This window comes from Pocillopora verrucosa, chromosome 2 (assembly GCF_036669915.1).
Source record: "Pocillopora verrucosa isolate sample1 chromosome 2, ASM3666991v2, whole genome shotgun sequence".
Taxonomy (NCBI): Eukaryota; Metazoa; Cnidaria; class Anthozoa; order Scleractinia; family Pocilloporidae; genus Pocillopora; species Pocillopora verrucosa.
In genome coordinates this window covers 1326148-1347848 of record NC_089313.1, presented here as the reverse complement: position 1 = coordinate 1347848, position 21701 = coordinate 1326148, and the positions used below count along the sequence as shown (strand labels likewise).

Here is a 21701-nt window from a genome sequence, read left to right as displayed (position 1 = left end):
TTGAACAATTTAGAGGAAGGCTATCCTAACTAGGTGTCCTTGAAGCAATGACAGAAAATTAAGAGAAATTTAAGGGTTTTTTGGCTGTTCTGAAGTAGCTGCCATCGTCGTGACGATGGCGGCTTACTTCCTGACACCTATTTACACCTCGTCAGGGAAAAGGCTTCTAATTAGTGATTGTAATAAAGGACCTCTTGTTGCAGCGTTTAGATCACCCCTGATGGAGGTACTAGACAGGAAGTGTCGAAACATTGGGTCTGTGAATTGTAAACAAAGGCCCGGTTTGTCCCCACAAGAAATAGATTAAGAGATCTAGAAGTATTGTTCTCAGGTATGCATAGCAAGTAGCTGTGAAGAGTAACGAATTCAACAACTAATTCAACAGCCAAAAGAGTATTGTGACTCAAAACTGTTTTGCACTTCCTTCTACGAATATTAACCGATATGGCGAATCTTCGCGTAAGTGGACTTACGAAAGAGTCGGTAGGTTTTGCGACAGTAATATAAAACATCAAAAGTTAGTAGAGTTATTATTATCAAAGTTATTATTATATTTACAACATTATTTGAAAGTGTCAACCTAAAAGGTTGCTTCTAGAAACTGCCGTGAGAGAGTTTTGATACATGATTAGCGTTTACATTTTCACAGAAGGAAAGAGTATTTATGCGGTAAAGAACGAAAATGAAGAATTAACTCACGCACAGGTATTTTATGACTGTATTGGTGCTACGGATACCTGTTAGTACAAAATGCAGTAAAACATTTCCGCACAGCCCCATACTATTGTAAAACAAATCTGTTTTCCCAACGACAATATTGATTTTATCATTGTTTCCTCTATCCAAAAACTGAATGCATAATGTAGTATGGGGCTGTGCCGAAATTTTACCCAAAATGCAGACTGCAGACCGCAGACCGGATACAAAATGTAGACCAGGTACAAAATGTAAACTGCAGAGTGGGTAAAAAATGTAGACTGAGAATTTAAAGTTTTTTTTCGTCTGGCATGTGATAACATGTCATCTTACGACTTAACGAGCGTCACGCAATCGCTTCTCCGCGATCAGCGTTCACGATTATTTGCACTATTGTGGAATATTCTTGGCCCCTTTCTAGATCAAAATCGTTCCTAATATAATTTTAAGCCTTCATATAGTGTTTTCACTTTGCGCGCGAGTTGATTGGTGTGATGTCTGTACAGATTTTACCAACTTAATAAAAGTAGATGTAGATGTAAATGAGATCTCACTATTGAATATTTAACACGCACAATATTCGAGAAATGCTTTTGTCAGCTCCCACAAAGAAAAAAACAAAGTTTCTTTCCAACAGAAAGCCTGAGTGAACGCAAATATGCGTCCAGTTTGCTTTAAATCGCATCTTTTCCCCAGCCAGTGAGGAGGCTACACTAAAAACAAAACAACCAATCAGATTTCAAGGCTTGTTTGAAGTAATCTATCAAATTGCAGGAAAATGAAAGACAAAGAGTATCATATAGTAAATTTTGCAACTTTTGTTTCCAAAACTCTTATTTTTCCCCCCATAAAATGGATGAATTCAACTTCAAACCGGCTCAGTTCTGCATCAATAAAATATTTGAACTGACCAAGTCCTGTATTTGTATCTGAATTCGGTATATTCGGTATCCGAATTCGTCCTTGGCCAAACCTCAACGACTCCACAAGATCACTCTCTCCAGGCAACGAAAACATTTCCATTCGTCCATTGTTCTCAAAATTACCCTCGAAACAGCCAAAAAAATTCCCTCAACAGTCAATAATGACATAAAATCCACCTTGCAACACACTTGCAATTGTTCAAAATTCTAACATTGAAAGACCCGATCCAAGAGTAACACCATGATGTTTACCATGAAATTGACTGCAACCAAACCACCAAAGAGAAAACTCGGCCATCTTTCGTAGAAAAATCATTGTTCAATAATAACACCTCTTAACACTGCATATCAGTCAGACACGATCTCACGTGAGGTGAAAAAGCTACCTGGGAGCCACAGAAAATAGTCCATAGTTAATATTAATCAGACATTCATCTAGAGATAGCGCCAAGCAAACCAATCCAGAAAAATATAATTGGCACTCTCAACGAATCATGAATCTTGCAACACAGCTTGCTGTTAAAGAACTGCTCAAATCAAAATGTTTGGTGCAATTCATCAAAACCTCAAGAAATATTTGATTTAAAATTTTGCCACTCACTCTCATCATGAAGGAACAATAACCATGATCATGCTACAGTGCAGAGAACTCCATTTTCTCTCGAACAACTATCCACCATTTTATTAGCATGAGTAACACGTTTATTATAGGTAATCTGATGTCTTTCATATGTCCAGCAATATCGCATTTCTCATAAAGTGCGATAAAATACATGTTAAAAATACAGAAAAGCCAACATTTCTCATTCTAAACGATTATTCCATTTTACGAACCGCTCTCTCTGAATCCCATGTTAATTTGTTGAACTTTGAACACCTCTCATCCATTAATTTTTTCTAAAATTGGGGCATGAAACCAAAATTGGGACCCAATATTTCACAGGTCACAAATTTAGAAGGGAAAACTTCAAATCTCACCTTTTCTTTCCTTTCTGTAAAATTCACATGTCACATAGTAATTGTGGGCTACTGATATTTGTGAGTCACCCGTCAACCCTTTGCCACCCACTGCTATGATTAATGATTTTTTAATAACAAATTCTTTGGTAGAATGCAGCAATATATCTCATGGAGGGAAAGAACAGTGACCGCTTTGAAACCCATCCCACCTCTCAAACATTTCGATGGTACCTTCTAGCAAATTCCCAAAAATTCTATGTTTTGGAGCTGATGGCTGCATTGATTCTTCTTGCCTTGGGACTCACTGAAAAACCATCAGCACTAAAAGCTAATAATTTGAGTGTTCCAGTCGAGGTAAGTGTACACTCAGCTCTAGGCAGAGGTGTTATGGGAGTGGGGGGGGGGGGGGAGTTGAAAGGGAAAGTCCTACAACATATGGCTTTACAAAGTATGAATAAAGAGGATAAGTTTCGAACTTTTGCTTAGGGCTTGGAAACTAGACAGACTTTGAACTTGACATGATAACCAAATATCTGTGGCAGATATGGGTTATCGTATCGATTTCGCATGCTGTTGTATACTGAATTTATGCTCATAGTTTTCATAGGGTTAGCCTAACCCTAAGCAAGTCCAATGTACAATAATGTTGATTGGCCACTATAAAGAGTTTCTAAAGCTGATATTTCAAGCGCTAGCCCTTCATCAAAGCAAAAGTGTGATCCTGATGTAGAAAATGACAATGAGAAGATGCAAAAATGAATATTTTACTGGACCAATTTTATACTGGGAAAGTGTCTCCCAATTTGAGGGTATGGCTATGGCTATGGCTATAGCTATGGCTTAATGGCTATGGCTCTCCTTAACCTCCCCTCCTTTACAGATACAGATTACACTAGTGATTATGATGCAGTTGTATTTTTGGGTAAATGCAAAATAATTAACCTCTAAGTTGTGTTTTAACATGATGTCCTTAAGCGTAGAGAGATTGATTCTATAAGTAGTCAAGAAGTAAATCCTTCAGTATCAACCAATGATTGAAATAGCAGTTTTACTGAATAATTTAGAGGGCTTACTATTTAATATGGGTAATTGATATATATAAGATTAATAATTTGATATTGTAAATTACAATAATGAATTCAATATTGTTTACCAGGTTCATGCAGCCGTGGAGGTTCTCTCTCTGGTGATTGTCTTTGCTGGACTTGCTGTAAAACTGAAATGGCAGGGAGCAAAATTTTTCTTCTCCTATAAGAGAACGCGTTTCACGGTACATTACAGTGCTACTTTGGTTGTAACATGCATTAATTTTCCATCACAAAGGGTTGATAGAGGGCTTTTCAAGTGAAAGTATAAAAAAACAAAGCCAAATTAATTACAGCGACAACCAGAAAAATGAAAAAGAAATTGCCAGAAGCTGATCAGGACTTGAATTAAAAACAACCAGAATGCTCAGAGGATGGAACTAAATGTGCACAAGCTATCACACTGCAATTGGTTGAAGTAGAGTCTTACTAATATGCGAGCCAGCGAGTCATGCGAGTCACGATGCGAGCCATGCGAGTCATGCGAGCCACGGTTTTAACGTAAGAAAAAACATGCGAGCCATGCGAGCCACAATTTAAACGTAAGAAAAAATTACATAACGCTGTATATTAAATGATACATGACGCGAGTGACACTAGCGACATGTAGCGACGGTTTTAATTTCATAGATGATTCTAAAACGTGATGTAACTGTATTTATCTCGTGCTATTTATTTGTTTAATTATTTATTTTAAGATCTGTTATATTATGTTTTGAAAGGAGAGAAAATGTCGAAGAAAAATACCTTCGAAGATGCGTCTTGGTAGTAAAACGATTTATCAATGTTCAGATAACATCAGTACTGTATAGATTACATAACACTATCGAAGTCACGCATTCTTTGTAGTCTTTAGAGACAGAGATGTTTTTGTTGTTGTTGTTTTTTGATATATTTTTATTTTTCATTTTTCATGGCTCGCACCCTGGCTCGCATGGCTCGCACCCTGGCTCGCATGACTCGCATGGCTCGCACAGTGACTCGCATGACTCGCTGGCTCGCACATTAGGCAGACCCGTTGAAGTCTTACATCTGATTCGTTGAGAAGGTAGTAAAACTTTTATGGACCAATCACCAAGTGAGTGAATGTAATCTTGGATTGTTCTCAACACTTGATTGAAATTTCTCTATCTGGACAAACTTGGTGTGGATGTTTAGCAAGATAATTAGCACCATTATTATAATTGTAATTAGAAAGGATGTGAGACTCAGAGGGAGTACTTAGTTTGATAAAAATGACAGGGATTCTTACTATCTAGAACCTCTTATATTAGTGTTATAGATCGATATGGGTCTGGCAATATATTTTTTGGCTTGCTGAAATACCAATCCAACTTTAAAACAATTCAAATGTTTCACCTACCATCAGGTTTTTATCTGGTGCGTGGTATTTATAGAAGCCATTGTGGTGCTGGTGAGAAGGGAGAATCATTTTCGAGTAACAAGATCTCTGCGCCCACTCTTTCTTATTGACACGCATTACTGTTCTGGGGTGAGAAGGTGAGTCTCATTCTGTAAGTTAAAATTGAAGTTAAAATTGTCACTGTGGTTTGTGTAAATAAATTTGTTGTTTATTGTTCCAACCTCAGAGTATCAACAGGATCCAAAAATCTCTCTTGGAAGAATTTTCCCACCAAATTTGTGATCAATGGTGAAATAACACCAATCTCAAAGATAGATGTTAGGGAGGGACCAGTTTTGGGGTTCACTGTTCAAGGGCTACAGATCAGTTTATCTTGGGGATCACCCTATAAAGAGTATCCCTCCCAATCAGGGGAAACGAAGCTGTAACATATCCTGATAAGAGAGCACTGGGATTGGTAATCCACCAATTCAAGACGTTGGCAGCAAAATGTCTTTGGCTGTTTTGAACTTCTATTTTCTGAAATGACTGTTATTTCTTCCCGTTGTTTGAATGAGATTCATGCACTCTCTTTTACTTTGAATTTTTAGGGTTCTCAGACAGATTTTACTTTCACTTCCCCCAATCCTGTACGTGCTCTTTCTGCTGTTTTTTATCATGGTAATCTTTGCTATGTTAGGTAAGAAATAAGAAAAAAAAATTAGTATTAGAGAAGTATGCTCCAGAAATCAGTTGTTAGCTTTTATGTTGTTCATTAGAAGGAATGATATATGAAAGGCACTGGTTACCAAATTCTGAGATTAATTAGAGTTAACTCCATGAATTCCTAAATTAAATGATTTGTGAAGAATAGTTATCTTGGAGTGTAGATTGTAGAAATTGTTTTCTAGTTTACTAATCATTCTTATAACAGTTGAAGAGACATTTGGCTCAGATGTGATCTACCATCCTTTAGCATTGTTTTATGAATCAACATTTCACTAACAGTTTCTGTAATGGGGCCAACACTGACATATATCAATCTAATAACGCTGCGTCAGAGAAATTTTTATATTGACGGAACCTCCAAGTGTCTATTAAATCTCAATTCATTTATTAAACTTGAAAGCTCGTAAAAATTGAAGTACATTAAATTGAAAAAATCCATTACCATTCAATATACAATAATCAAAATGTCCTAAACTCAAAACATGCGGGGCATGTATACAGATAAATCTAAAGAACATAAATATCCTAAGTGATACAGAACTACCCTTGATTGTACACGTTTAGGTATATAAATCCAAATATAAACAAAATGACATACCTCTTTCCCCATTCTATTACTCTAATATTTCAACAATCCTTCAATCTATCTCCTCTTCTGACTACACGTGTAACTCACATGTCTCCTGGCTGAATGAAACATAATGCTAACAATTCAAAAGTATGTCACACAAACCAAAGGGTATTGAAAGTCATGCAAATAACTAAAAATAGCCTTCATTACAGTTTCCTTATTGCTTGCAGGGTTCTATCTGTTTTCTGACAATGAAAAGGATGAGGTAATTTTATTTAAACCTACTTATCAAACATGTTGACATATTTGACAGACCAATTTTTTTTCCACCATCACACCTCACTTGCATGCTAGATTATTCAATTAAAGAAAAGTTCACTGCTTATTTGACCTCTAGTCTTTTCAAGGAATTCTATTTAATTCAGTCTCCTTTTGCAAAATTAGTTTTTCAGCAGCTTCTGGAGAAGCTTCATCAGCTTATTTGTGTTACTTACAACAGCAAAGTAGGTGAAATTAAATAGTTATTCATAAGTTAAGCAAGAATGATTTTAGTTCCTTGAAATATTCTCCCTCTTATTAATTACACTAAATTTGTGGATTCTTTTCTACAGTTATCCTGACGTAATGATGCCAGCATATATCAGATCACGATGGTCTTTTATCTACTTTGCTGTTTACATTGCAGTTGTTCTTTACTTTCTCATGAGTCTGGTAAGGTTTCAAAGCACCACAATGTATAAATTGTGGCACAGACATGCACCACATTATTGCCAGCTAATATTAATATATTTCCACTGGTCTCTACCAATCTGGCAAGTCACTTGACTCTGATGATGACTTCTGCTCAGGTTGTTGAATGTCAGTCACTATAACCAACAACACTCTGAGTCCTCTTAGGACTACTCTCACCTGGACAATCAGACTACACAGACATTTACTGTGTATGGTAATTACCATCCAGTTTTCTTGACCTGTCTCTTTTAACCTTTTAACCCTTAAGACTAGGATCTAATTTCTCCATACATCATGTATTATACATCATCCCTGAATCAAACTAAGGTCAGTGGAATAAAGGAAATGATTGTGAGGTCAAGAAGCTCTTGATTATTATGCAAATTCTCCCTGTAAGTACCTTAGAAAACTTGTGGATAACAGTAAAGAGAACTTGTAAACTGATGTGAGGGTGGAAAGCTATGGGTTAACCTGTCACCCCCAGAAGTGACTGATGAAATTAATTTCTACCAACAATATCTCTACATTGTCAAACTGGCAGGAGATAAGAACATAAACAATCAGAGAAAAATATTAATCAGGCGATATCTTTTCCTGTTAGTAGCCAGACCATAAGTCTCTCATTACTTTTTCGTGACAAAAAGTTTTGTCATTTTTTTTCCAAATTTTGGCCCCAACCAAAATTAATTACATGTAGCCTATGGTAAACATATAATGTTTTCTTGCTTTAACATTGCAGCTTTTGGCTGTGGTTTATGATGCCTTTACAAACATTGTAAAGAATAAGTTTAGAAAACTCTTTCTTCATAAAAGGTAAGAATCTCTGGGGCAAATCAGTTGAATTTTGGCTAGTGTCTGCAACCTGATGGTTTTAGTTAATATAAGGAATTCTAACAACTCCATGATGTGAACTCAACACCATCCACAGTATCTCTTTCTCTTCCCTCTATTCTCCTTCTTAATGGTCCAGGTCAGGGAGGAAAGAAAGATCTTAAGAATCTGACACACTTCAGAGTAACAAAAGTTTCTCAGACTTTAAGTGTGTTTGTTAAAGTCTTGACTGGTAGTTTTCTTTTCTCTAAGGAAAGGTATAAGAAAAGCTTACGAACTTCTCAAAGGTGAAAATGTAAGTTGTTGATAAGTTAGTAATGTATCAGTCTATTATTAACAATTAACTGGTCAGTCAGTCAGTCAAATAGATCATCTTCTGTCTGTCAGTGGAGCAGACAGCCAGGAGACAAGCACTGGTAGGCCATGAGTCAGTCAGTAAGTTAGGCATTAGGTTGTCAATCTAGTGGTCTGTCAGTTGTCTGAGTTAGTCAATACCCAATGAATTAATTCCCTGAAATAGTCCACTTTCAAATAACTATTGTGTCAAACTAAATATAACAACTTAGGTCTTGATTTAAGGCAGGGTCATTTATATGTCAATAAGAAATTTTCTGGCACAAAAAAAAATAATCTACCCCTGAGGTAAGATAATTTACACTTTTTTTCATAGCCTCCACATGGGATCCAATGGGAAACTTTTAAAGGCTTGATGTCACATTACGACCCCAAAAGAAGTAAGTGCTTTAATTTACTTCAGGCTTATAAGTAAAAAATGTGCTCAAAGTGTTTATTACTTTTTACGAGTTCGCAGTTAACTATAATATTTTGAATATTATTATCGATACTCAGTCAATAAGAGCCTGGACTAGTTTCAAATCTTAGTCACACACACTATTGTTGTGGTTTAAATATTTTAGAGAAATATTATTAAGGTCATTAATCTAAAGATTGTTACTTTTCCAACAGCTGATGTGGAGAATTATCTTTTTTTTAAGTCACTAAATAAAAGTAACACTGGACAACTAAGGTAATGTCCTCTTTCAAAAATGCATTATTTTTAGGTTTTTCTAGAGATTTGAATTGGTAATTTGTTTTTCGGCTTAATTGTAGTTTAGAATTTATTTAGTTTCTACATCTGGTACCATTGTAGTTTGACTGTGACTCAATATTTATACTTACTGGTAGTTATCAACTTTTATTTTAGCCTGGATGAATTTTACAATGTTTTTGAAAACAGTGAGGTGAGGTGGAAGCGGGTATGTGTCTATTATTTTATCGAAAGAAATTGAAGAACATTTTGAAAAACACAATTTCAAAGCCTGCTAAAACTGCTGTAAAAATCGTGTTATGATTTATCTCACATGGTTGTTGTTGTTGTTTTCTTAAAGGTAACAGAACATCACGATCAGTGGTTTAGCTGTTTTAGGTCATGCAACTGTTTGTACCGCACACTCAGAGGCAAGATTTAATATCCATGTTCAGTGTACTTGAATCGTCTTTTTTAGGGCGGTGTTCGAATTGAGTGTTGTAAAACCAAAACAGAGTAGCGACAACCACCAATCAGAAGACAATAAATACTTTAAGAGCCAATGAGAACTCCAAGTGAAAAGAAGCAAACTGCCTAAAGCGCGGGAAAACGCGGGTGACCATATCGCGATTGGTTTTAGTTTTGAATCTGATTGGTTGAGGAAGTAGTGGAAGTCTTCCGGACCAATCACTGAACGAAAGAAATCAAAACCAAAGCAATTCCGAATTACTTTCGACACTCAATTCAAAGTTGCTAAATAAGTGGGAATTAATTGTCCAGCCAAGACAGGGAGGACAACGACAGTGTAAACACTTATTTTTACCTCTGGTTCCTTTGGCCTTGGATATCTTAGAAATTATATCTTTCTTTTGTAAAATAGAGAATTGTGAGCAGTTGGCAGGAAGTTATTCTTGTAAACTTTTCTGACGTGGAATTCTCTTAAATCTCCTCATCCACTTCTAGTGGCCATTTTGACAGTCTTTTCAAAAAATTGTTCTTGAAATTTTTCAAAGTCTTTTTCTGTATATCTCCCTGGATTTTTTAAGGGGTGTTTTGTTTGTAACTCTGTGTGAGCTTGTTAAGAAATATCCTTGAAGATTTTAAACGTAACCTACAAACCCATTCGTAAATAACTAAAACCATTGAAAATAGTTCAAAGTCTTAGAAAAGTCTCAAGAATTCTTGGAAACTGTACGATTTGTTATCACCAGTCCAGAAACAACCAAGTCACGAAATTCATGCGATCAGCATGAAAAGCTTCCTCCGCTTGATTGCTATAGTTTCCAAAACCCCAAGTTGATGACAAATGCTTATGATTATTGTCTTACCGAAACTTAGATGTGTAAATTCGTCCTGATACAAAAGTCTAATTTTTTTCACAGGTATTCGCTGGCTCATATCACAGAAGCCTTTTGAGTTCGTCATCTGTAAGTCTCTTTGAATCTTTGCTGCTAAATTGTAGAATTGCATTTCACTTGAATTTAGCAAATTCACTCACACTTTGGAATATTGTCTTGTAATTTCCAGACATTTCAAGAGCTGAAACGTAAAGAAATTAACTCAAACGTTTTTAGAGGCCTTGCTGTAATAGCTAAGCTTCATTAATTAGACCTACGAACAAACATTTATTGGCCTTGAACTCCGCTTTTAGGTAATGCTTAGCTAGTCTTCATAATACATTCAGATCATTAATTTCTGCTTTGAATAATCGTCTTTGAAATTTTCTTCTTTAACAGACGCAATTATTATTACAAATGGGATTTCAGTTGTTGTGGATATCATTGTGTTTTCCAGTAAGTTATTTTCTCCTCTTTGATCTTAAGCTTATCCAATTATGTCGTTGAAAAATCTGTTTAGAATTGAAGTGTCTCATTACACCACGCAACGAGGCGGCGGCTTATCAAAACTGGAGGCAATTTCTCTTGACCGGTCTTGTGACTAGTACCAAAAGCGGGAAAAACGCCCGTGAAAAAGCCGCGGCGCGTGTTGGGTTGGCCTCTGATTGGCTAAAATAGTGGAGTGAGTTTTGTGAGTCAATTAGAAAACGCGGGGCACCTACCCAAATAAAGAAATTCTGCGCATCCGTGCATAGATGATATTTGTTCTGACCGAAAAATATGTTGAGAGTTCCATGCAAAAGATTTTATTTACTCTTTATTTGCAGACGCTCCTCAAAATGAAAGGGAAAAGAAGATAAGAGAGCTCCATTGGTACCATATAGTCTTCATTTGTGGTGAGTTGATTCATCGATGTTACATGTATTTTTTCCTAAATTTTTTTTCTGATACGATGCATAGCTCGATTTACCTTTGTAAAAGTTTGTAAGTTGGTTCCGTATTGGATTTAAATTACTTGGGCTGTTTTTAAAGGCTCTTTCAGATATATGCAATGTAACTTTAATGTTTCCAGTTTATGCAACAGAAGCCTTGCTCAAACTCCTTGGTCTTGGTTTAAGGAAATATTTCCGGTCTGGCTGGAATATGTGAGTATTTAAGAACGGAGTTTAAGTTGTGCTTTCTTGTGTTGCAGTTAAGGCTATCGTTTCTGACTTTGTAGAGTCTTTGTAGATTCTGACTTGCAACTAATTTTTGCTCAACGCGGCGCAGTCGCTGAAACTATGAACAACCGTGAATATCGACACTGATTGCATTTCGCACGGTGCACAACTGTGTGTATTAAGTGAACAGGCATCGAAGGATAGATACATTGCAGATCTTTGTTTGTTTTTTGGTGGGAGAAAACTTTGAAATATGTCAAACTGTTATTTACATATTCCAACAGCACCAGCTGTTAGTCAAAGAAAGTAAATATAGTATAATATAGTAAATATAGTAATATATATATAATATAGTAAAGTAAATATATGTAATATAGTAGAAAACTTTGAACTATGTCAAACTGTTATTTACATATTCCAACAGCACCAGCTGTTAGTCAAAGAAAGTAAATATGTTTTAGAAGAGTTTTCCCCGAATTCAGATCATTAGTTTTATAATCTGGGATTAATTGTCGGTATCTGAGCAACTGTAGATTTGCACCTACCCTCGCCTAACCCAACACTAACCTTGGCTCAGTTGTTATCAGTTGACTGTTGTCGGGTGGGTGTGCAGTTGCTTAATTACTGACATTGATCCATTAACTTCCTTATCGTGAACTAAACGCTTCTATGGTTACGCTATCTCACAGATTCGACTTCTTTGTAACTGTGGCTGGTTTTATTGGTGCAGTTTCAACATCCTTCAGTTTTATCGTCTGTGTGAGACCCTTGAGACTTTTGCTGTAAGTATTCAGTTCTTCTTAAAAATCTTATTGAGTTCTTCATGTTACTAAAGCAATTAATATTCCTTGCAGACTTTTTAAAGTGAAAAAAAGATACCGTGACTTGTTTGAGACAATAGGTGTCTTGTTACCTCGAATGGCCAGGTAATGCTATCTCTGTTCTAGTGGAATTGTCCATTGTTATGTAGGCGTCGCACTGTTGCTGAAAGTTTATTCATGGCTGAGCGTGAGAATGACAGTTTGTCACGCAACGTCTTCTGCTAGGCTAATGCGATTTGCTAACGTCACCCAAGCACTAACGTGCAAGAAACGATTTTTCTCTCAGGGTTGCCGTCGTCATTCTGTTGATTTACTACTCGTTTGGAATCATTGGAATAGAATGTTTCTCTGGACTCGAACTAAAGGATTGTTGTGTGTAAGTATTTTCCGTTCCAGTTACAGTCTTTTATCGAATATTTTTTCACATGGATTCTTTACAGGTAGTCTCTCAAACTAATGATTGTTTATCGAAACGACCGCATGAAGACCAAGCTCGATCTAATGTTCGGCGTGAAAGTAATATAATGTAAGTCGATCACGTTAAGGCTAATTTGGTGTGCGAACATTAGGGGAAGTAGTATTCTGCATATGTTTGAAACCAGAAATAGCTCAAGTGGAATCGACGTATTCCACCCAATAACCAGTCTGTCCTCTTATTTCCCTTCATTATCTTTTGGATGGTCTCAGTCCAGCCACAAGTCACCTTTAGCTCGGAGGTTAAAAGTCTCACGCTCTAATTGTCTGGAAGATCGTTGGGTCGAATCCCAGTTGAAGCGCTGAACATTTGTTTCTCTCCAATATGGGTCGGTCACCGACTCAACAACCTCGTCTTTCCTGGCATTGAGTTTTATTTTGCACACTATCATGCAGAACAGGCATTTCTTTGACGTATTTTAGTCGAGCAGTGATTTTCAGGCTGTGCGGCGGAAGCATTCGTCCCTATTGCTCGCCTCGGCTGAGAAATGCACAAAAATCCGCCAGCATTTTTAGACCTATGATAGATTGAGAGAGAGAGACCTATGAGAGATTGAGTAAGACGTTACGATTTACATTTTGGTATTCCTGAATGTATCTCATCTCTAACTGTATTTTTTTTATTTTGCACAGAAACACTTCGTGGGAAGGAGCATACAAGGAGGGTGGCTATCATTTGAACAACTTCGATGATTTACTACATTCATACGGCAAGCGTCTTTAAACTGTTTTCTGGTTAAAGTATTATTGCAAATAGGGAAGAACCACAAATGAAGCACTTTTTTTATAACGAACAAAGGATATCTAGTTTAAGGATGACTAGTTTCTGTGTTATAGGCAGCTAAACCACACTGAGGGACACCCCACGTCTAAGCTCGATTTCCGCCGTTTTCTTAAGTCCATTCTTCATTCGATCTTCCCCGACGGCGTGGGGGGGGGGGGGGGGGGTGGGAGTGGGTGGGTGGTGTGAGCGCAGGCGCAATCTCAATTCCCGAAAAACGGCAGGTAATCGAGCGTACCCTCTGTCGTTATCACCCCGGTACTACAAAAGACCTCTTTTCACCTTTCAATTGTAAAACGTCTGTAAACATCCAGCAATTAGCATACACTTATCGTAATTATTTGCGTCATTGCGTCACTTAATGCGATTTTACAGAAATAGCCCATCATGAGGTAAATTTTGATAAATGGGCCTTTTACTGATACGCAGGTAATTAAGAATTCAAAATCTTTCTCCAACTCACCCACCAACTCACTTCCCTTTCCGCCTCATGCTTGCAATTTTCTCAAATTCTTTAAAATGGCCACCCTTCCATTGGAGAGTTTTATCACATCGTATATAACCGTTTTTTATTACCATTATCTGCAGTGACTTTGTTCGAGTTGACAGTGGTAAACAACTGGTTTATAATAATGGTAAGAAACACGATTGCTTGTTTCAGTGTTCCACTTGCTTCATAAGCTTCCGACGGTGTTTAGTTGGATCAGCCTTCGTGAGTGCACGGGATTCCTGTGCATCATTATAGTTGGGTTTAATTGGTTACCTTTTGGTGGAGCTAACGGCTTGTTTTGTGCAACTTCTGGATTAGTTTTTGCCTTTTCATAATCAGCTTTCTTTTCCTATTTATTGACAGGAAGGGATAGTATACCTGACATCAGACTGGGCCAGTGTATTCTTTATGTTATTTTACATTGTCACAATGGTAAGTCATAAAATCACCGACTATCATAGTGACACAAGTTTTTAGACAAAGATCTGCATACTTGGGCTTTTGAAATAGCTTCGGGGGAAGGGGTACGAAAGTCAACGTTTGCTCGGTGTGTGTCGCTGTCCTGTCATAACCACTAACCCATTATAGACTGTTTTGTGGCCAATTAAAGATCCCATCCTAATCACATTTGGGCCTACACGGTAAGTTTAGGAAAGCTACTCTTCAGCGAGTTACTTAGGCTACCTATTAGGTCCATATGCGACACGCGGAGATAGAAAAATTATTATAGAATGAAAGAGATGGTAAATTTTGACCCTAGTAGATGAGTAACCAAAACGTTTCTGAAACATTTCAGGCTTTTTTAGCTTTTTTTATCTTCTTCTATGTGCCTTTAGAAAATAATTATTTTACCATAGTTTTATCAGTTCTCGGTAGTCAGGTAATCAAGTATCCTCTTTTTCTATCTTATTTTGACCAGGTTGTTATGACAATTGTTGTGGCGTTTATCCTGGAAGCCTTTCGCTTCCGGATTAAATATAGACAAGAACATCCTGCAGACGAAGAAGGTGAAGAGCTTCAGATATTACTCTAATCGAGACTGTTCTGGACCACTCCGCCGTAAATAACAACATTGAAATGATGAAAACGTTCTCTGTTGTCTCTTTTGTCAATGAATTTCGTATTTCAAAGATCACGTATCTTCGATCGTTAGTGTCACAGACGTTGTACAGCAAAATAAACCTAAGTCGTGTGTGTTACCTTTCAACCTACCATAAAAAAAGGAAAAGGTTCGCAAAGCGTACACATTATACGAATTGGCGTTAATTTTTTTGCTTGTCAAGATGGAGAATAGCTGCACTTAGAGGAAAGTGTATTCAATATTGACAAAATGGTTTACCTCTCCACAGAGGATATGAAAATCAGGATGGAAATCATTGTGACCTACGAAGAACTCCTGGCCTTGGGCGAAAGCTATGTGGAAGATCTGCAGCCCGATCAGCTCGTAAGAATATCATTATTTCGTTGTCTGTCAGACATTTTCGGTCAACTCCCAAGTTTTCTGTTTTTAAAGGAATGTTCCTTGAGTCATGAAACACCAACAAGCACCAGCAAGCATAGGACATGATTTCCCACTACGGTAGTATCAAAATGACCGTATATTTATGGTTTCCATTTGCGCTATATTCCGTTCAACAACTTAACAATAAGTTCAAAACTTTCAATCTACTATCACTGGTTATCAAAATGAATTACGAGATACCATCCAAGGGTCCCGCAAGACAGCTTCCTATGCTCATCAGATACATTCAACCGTTGAGAGACCCATAAGTTTCATTGAACGTATAAACAGGTATCGTTATTTAAGGGTTCTTGTTCATAAATTTTACACTTGTTGGGCTGTAGTATTTTGGTCGATATACTAAGGTCTCAAATGCGTAGCGGCCTGTTGTACCGAGGTTTAACTGTTTTAATGCAGTTTGAGACTGTTATGTGACTCGCGTACACTCATTTCATTGCAGGTTCATTACGAAGGAAAACGCCCCAAGACGAAAATGGATTTGAGAGTAATAATGTACGACGATGAAGTCCAGGTATAAACTTCTCATTTATCATTAATTGATGAATTATTCGGTAGTAAATAAGTCAGTTGTTAACTGATGAATTATTCTGTAGTAAGTAAGTCAGTTTTTAATTGTTAAATTACACTGTAGTAAATTAGTCAGTTAGACAAGTAATGTAAAAGCGACGAGGTCACACCATTTTGTCATTGCGCCCCTTTTTTTCGTTCTTTGAATATTATCTCGTTTGCGATAAACCTGTTTCGCTTTCCTTGTGGCAATGGATACAAAATGAAGAGCCCCTCGACATGGAAGAACCTTTAGCGCACGCTCATATAACAGAAGATACAATGGCCATGTCTCCTACCAACTCTCCTTCATCATCAGTCCCCGCGAACACGTTATCCAATGGTCTTGTGACTGATGAGGTAACAATGGGAGAAGTAAACACAGAGTCAGACGAGTAAGAAGCCATCTTTTGAAAATGTTTTGCTTTTCCTTGTAGCAATGGATACAAAATGAAGAGCCCCTCGAAATAGGAGAACCTTTAGCGCCTGCTCATATAAATGATGAGGTAGAAATGGTAGAAGTAAACATGGTGATAGACGAATAAGACGCCACCTTTTGAAAATGGGAGCGGGAATAACAGATACCCTCCAACAAGGTTCAACAGATTACTCTATTATGTATATATAATCAGTAAACTCTTACCTAAAATAAGGCGGATACTAGTTTGATTGGTTCCTATGCGGTTGGTTTTTCAAGCGCTCCTAGGGAAGGTACATTTTTTATTGGGGGGGGGTGGGTGGGTCGGGGTATTTTAGAAATTTTTTGCGAAAAAAGTCGTGACCCTCCCACTTCCCAGAATGGATTAATGCATGACCCCTCACAAATACCTACACAAAAACATCTGACCCTCCCCCCACCTCCTCCAGGACAAAAATAACCGGAAGTGAAAATAACTAACCGGAAGAGGTACTCACACAACCACGTCTGTGCACAAAGCAGTTAATTGCGTGGCGTGTGATTGCACGGTGAAAACTTGAAAATGGGCAAGGATATACGAGGAATAGAAAGAGGGGAATGCGCTTGTGGTGAATGCGAGGATTTCGTGAGGTCAGATGGGCCGACTCGCCTTCCTAAAAAGGATGCCCGCTACTCCTCTGACTATGTTGATGGCACATCAGGTGAGGAACCAAGTGAAAGTGTAAGCCCGAGTAGCTTAAGTGACGAATCGTCACCGGAGACTGAAACATTTCGGAAACATTACCGCCGTAAAAATATGGACGAAAGCGGACACGGGTCGAAAGAGACGATTATGTTAGTTGGAAAGACAGTTTTTTGATATAATATTTCGACACCTGTAAATAAGTCAGATTAATCTTGACTGGTAGCTTTGCTTGTATATACAAGCTTTAGGTTTCTACACACTTCGCGTGTTTGTTAACTAATAAGATTCAACTAAGCGACATGGAGTCATTTTTTCCTTGTCAAAAAAAACTGTGACCCTCCCCCGGTTACGAATAAAACAGGTTTGACCCTCCCCAATTTGTAAAAAAAATACTAATAACCCTCCCCTCCGAAGCCCCGGCCCACCAACCCCCCCTCTCTTCCCCCCCCCTCTTCCCCCCCCCCCCCCCAATAAAAAACGTATCTTCCCTTATCAATGTATCTGGGGCTGCTCTAACGTCACGTAATGAACTGTAGTTATGTGACGCCGCATTGTTTGTCACACAACGAAAGGGTAGAGCGTCAGTTCAGTGTATTCAGCTGGAAATTGTAAAAAGACTTCTAAGACCAGGTTAAAATGGTAAAGGTTTACTTATTATTAACAATTCCGCCAAAATATTTAGATTTCCTAGTGGATTATTTTCATTCTGAAAAAAGAAAAAACCATACTCTGGGAAAGTCTTTTAGGGGGCGAGACAGAGAGAGCAGACCATGACATTGCGGCTTTAGGCTAATCCGCCCATCGCATGCTGACTGTTTTTTCACGTTACCATAATGCGCTCACTTACTTGTAAAACTTAGTCTCTTAATACTCCACTATAACGAAACATAAGCTGAAAGCTTCTAGTCTCCAAATTTATTATCAAGAATTCTAGTCCAGAAAAGGAAGCGAAAAGACATTAGTTGTGAAAAAGCTAGTTGATCACTTTTGAAATATAATTTCCCCCTTTACGACAAACCTTAGCAGCATTATTTACGTAGTAAACCTTGAGAATATGCCATACACTTAGTTTACTTTTTTATTCGGCTCTTATGCAGGCGACGTCAGTGAAAAAGAAAATAATACAAGCTTAAAGTTAAATAATTTTGCAATAAATATTCCTTGATTCCGTTTGATGAAATGTCTAACTCTAGTCGATCTCCCAACGCGAAGTGTTTTTCTTTTCCATTCTCTTGACAAGGTAAGCTTAACAGTTGCATACAGAACATACCTAATGAGTTTAAGCACAACCCGTGTTCCCTTTTTTTTCTTTTTGTATTGTTTTTGTTTTTTCTAATTATTTTCCGTTTTTTTTCCACGCAAAATATGATCACTTGACTTGTTGATGTACTTTGAAGCTCCCAATGAGTGATTCCAGAAAGTAATTTGTTCCTTTTTTGCGGCTTTTAAATCCAACCGCTGATTAACGAGTATTTATTCAACAGTTAGACACCACTAGCGGTGTTCCACCCCGTCACATGACCGTACAGCATGATACATTCCTCCTCAGCTTACAGATCCGAGGGAGTACGGTCATAAGACGAAGTGCAATCTCTTCAGTCACGTCGAGCCGATGTACCATGATCCATTCTTCTGCAGGATTCTGAAATGAACTTTGTAAACTCTGCGCAGTACTTCCATTCCCTGAATTTTGTTCTTCGCTTATGGCGGGCTCTTCCTCTGCCGTCAATGTATTTTCCAATTCATTGCTTTGGGTAGGGGTGTCCACTTCGTGTTCACCCCCAGGAACTAGTTTCGCATTGCCTTCGTTTCCGTCTCGTAGTACCCCCGTTTCCGAAGATACTCCTTCGTTAATAACTCGTACTTCTTCGTCTTCGGTATCGGGGTTGGTAGTAGTTTCCACTAGCCCTTCTACTGCGGATGTCTCAATTTCCGGAGGTATTACATGTACCTCGGCAATGGCTTGTATTTCGTCATCTTCGGTGTTTGCATCGGTTCCCGATGTGTCGCTTTCCGACAATTCATCGTCTTCGGTAAACGGATAAGCCAAAGCAGTGACCACTGTAAGATCCGAGTCGTATCCGTCAAGATGGCGGTGGCGACTTTCAGATTTAGTTTCACTTGTCTGCCTTTGGATTTCGGTGAAGGCATTTCCCTCGTCACTGCTGCCTTTGGTTTCTTCAGCCTTAGTTTCTTCTTCTTTATTTTTCTTCGCCTGTTCGTCAATAACAACTCGTACTTCGACTACACGCCCTCCTAGACCTTCAGCAGATGTTTCAATTTGTTTAGCTTCGCGTGCAATAATCTCTTGAGAAATTTCAACGTCAGCTTTGACTTCCTCCTGTTCATCGGTTTTGTTCTTTTGTGGCGACAACTCTTTGTTTCCTTCACAGTTCAACTCATCAGCGCTATTTTCTTTCTCTTGATTGCGCTCTTTTGTTGTCCCATTCTCTAAATCGTCTGCCACGTTTGATTTTACTTCAGAGGTTTTTGCGTCTTGCTTTACTTCAACAACCACAACAACATCAGCTGTTTCTCCGAGCGCATCTTTGTCTTGGATCTCAATTTCATGATCTTCCCTCTGCCTTTTCAACTCTCGATTGCTGTCTGTTAACTCTTTCTTTCTCTTTACTGCTTTCGAATTTTCTTCGCATTCGGTCGATTTTTCTTCAGTATCTTTTTGGGCGACACTTTGTTCTTCAACACTTTCCTCCAATCCAGAACATTCATTCTTGTCTTCCTCCTCATTCCTCTTTCTAGCTCCCTTATCTGCGTTTACAGTTTTTTCATCCCCTTTCGATTTTTTCTTCCCATGTGGAACAGAACTTGGATTCGTAAACTTCCTCAATGAACGACGCAAAATATTCTCCTTCTTCCTTTTCTTCAGTGAAAGTTCCGTTGTCCCTTCATGTGCCTTTGCGGAGCCGTCTTCCTTTTCTGCGTTGCTTTCTTCGTTTTCGAGAGAATTACCCTGTTTCTCTTCAACAGAGCCCGATTTCTCCTCTGCTGTTGCATCTTCTTCCTCCGCTACAATCGATTTGCGTTCTTCTCGGTTGTTTGAAATTTTCTCTTCAAAGTCGGCTTGCTTGCGTAGTGCACCGCCATCCATAAGGTTGACGTCATTAGTTTCTTTGCCCACACCAATTTTAGCGCTCGCGTTAATTTCACTTTTTTCTTCATCTTTTTTACTTGATTTTCCTTTTGGTTTTTTAAGACTCTGTTTGTTGCGCTTGAAGCTTAGAACTGTCACTTTTTTCTTCTGCTTACCGGTCTCTTTCTTCCTAGGGTCCGCTTTTTCTTCTCTCTCATCATCTTTATCATTCGATTCACCTTTGTCAGCAGCAACAGGTAGTTTGAGCGAAGTCTCCTCCACGTCCATATCCTGACGATCTTCAGGGCTCTCGAATTTTTCAGATCGCTCCCCATGGCCTTCGCATGCGTCAGTGTTAAAGGTCTGGCTGACATTGTACTTGCCTTTTGTGGTTTGACGGAAACTTGCAAATTGCTTTATATTCATTCCTTTGTTGTTCGTCGCTGTGGACTTTTCGTTTTGGACTCCCTCGGGAGAAGTAAACGGTTCTCTGTTTTCCATCTCCACCGAACCTTCAACAGTCTCGAATTTCGCTTCGTCAGCTTTATCTGCTCGTTTGTCACAAATCTCATCCGTCTTCTCCTCGAAGATCTTCGGATCCTCTGCGATAGTTTCACATTTCAAAATTTCAACACGTTTTTCTTCATCGAGTGAGGCTTTGCGTTTGGAAATTTTACCTTTCTTAGAGCGGCGAAAACTTAATCTCCCCTTTTTGGTGCTGTTGGCTTGATCAGGTTTGAGGGTTTGTTTTTCATTGCTCTTTAACTCTTGAGTTCTTTGTGTCTCCTGTTCACCTTGGCTTTCTTTGTTCGTACTTTCTTTAGCTGTTTCTTCCGTCGTTGCGATTTTCTTGCTGTCCTGTAAGGTGCTTTCTTCTCGGTCAGTTGCCGTTTCACTTGCTTTTTTCTCCGCAAAGATTTCTCCTTTTCCTGCCGTATTCATCTCAGAATTATCGACAGTATTTTTTTTGTCGGGAACAAAATAAGAACTTTCCTGACCTTTAAACCCGCTCTCCAAACGTCCATTAGATTGTGCTTTTGTTGCCTCTTCTCCGCCCTGCGTTTCTGGCGTCGATTTTCGGCCGGGTTCGTCTTTGGCGCCGAAAAGCTGCTTGTCGATTCCACTTGTTTGCGAACTCTCTGCCATTTTAAATACGAAATTTTAGAAAGATCCTAACGCTTGCGTTACAAACTTGTCTTAACAGAAATGATTAGAATTGTTTTAACTGAAAGAGAGATATCAAATCTGTCCAATGATCGTCACAGGGACAGTCACGTGACGCATATGCACGTGAAATTAACGAGTGTTTTATACGAGAGCTTTATCAGCTTGGCATCGAGTTTTTCGCGTCGTCAATCTAGGCAATGTGCGTTTTTCTTTTATCGCTGAGATTGTTTAGCCGAATTTTATGGTCTAGAGGAAAAGGGTATATAGTTAGTTGTACAGTGTTAGTAGCCAATCAGAATAATTTTAAAGTCGT

General features: G+C 38.3%; 2 protein-coding genes and 1 long non-coding RNA gene across 4 annotated transcripts; 1 reads left to right on the top strand and 2 right to left on the bottom strand.

Annotated features, from left to right (window-relative positions):
* The first annotated feature begins 80 nt into the window (after positions 1-80).
* Positions 81-18059, top strand: LOC131779479 (two pore channel protein 1-like). Of its 2 annotated transcripts, none has more exons than XM_066162786.1 (28): positions 81-483; positions 2730-2933; positions 3736-3849; positions 5034-5164; positions 5618-5706; positions 6537-6571; positions 6751-6809; positions 6918-7017; positions 7778-7851; positions 8122-8164; positions 8540-8603; positions 8836-8896; positions 9074-9110; positions 9258-9327; positions 10279-10323; positions 10633-10689; positions 11061-11129; positions 11306-11378; positions 12083-12175; positions 12248-12319; positions 12501-12590; positions 13322-13398; positions 14058-14104; positions 14323-14391; positions 14879-14966; positions 15309-15403; positions 15921-15992; positions 16465-18059. In XM_066162786.1, the coding sequence occupies exons 1-28, from the start codon at positions 445-447 to the stop codon at positions 16570-16572; spliced, it is 2175 nt and encodes a 724-aa protein (XP_066018883.1). In that variant the 5' UTR covers positions 81-444; the 3' UTR covers positions 16573-18059. The 2 variants fall into 2 exon arrangements, with proteins under 2 accessions (XP_066018883.1, XP_066018882.1); XM_066162785.1 differs by having other exon boundaries at positions 9074-9125.
* On the bottom strand, positions 3735-6403 carry LOC136279200 (uncharacterized). The gene is made up of 3 exons (XR_010716772.1): positions 6334-6403; positions 5028-5176; positions 3735-3827 (listed from the first exon to the last, which is right to left on the bottom strand). It is a non-coding gene; the product is annotated as an uncharacterized lncRNA (long non-coding RNA).
* A 135-nt stretch (positions 18060-18194) lies between the features above and the next one.
* LOC131797392 (protein starmaker-like) lies at positions 18195-21423 on the bottom strand. The gene has a single exon (XM_059115015.2). It carries the CDS (start codon positions 21365-21367, stop codon positions 18644-18646), a length of 2724 nt encoding a protein of 907 aa, XP_058970998.2. The 5' UTR covers positions 21368-21423; the 3' UTR covers positions 18195-18643.
* Positions 21424-21701: the final 278 nt, after the last annotated feature.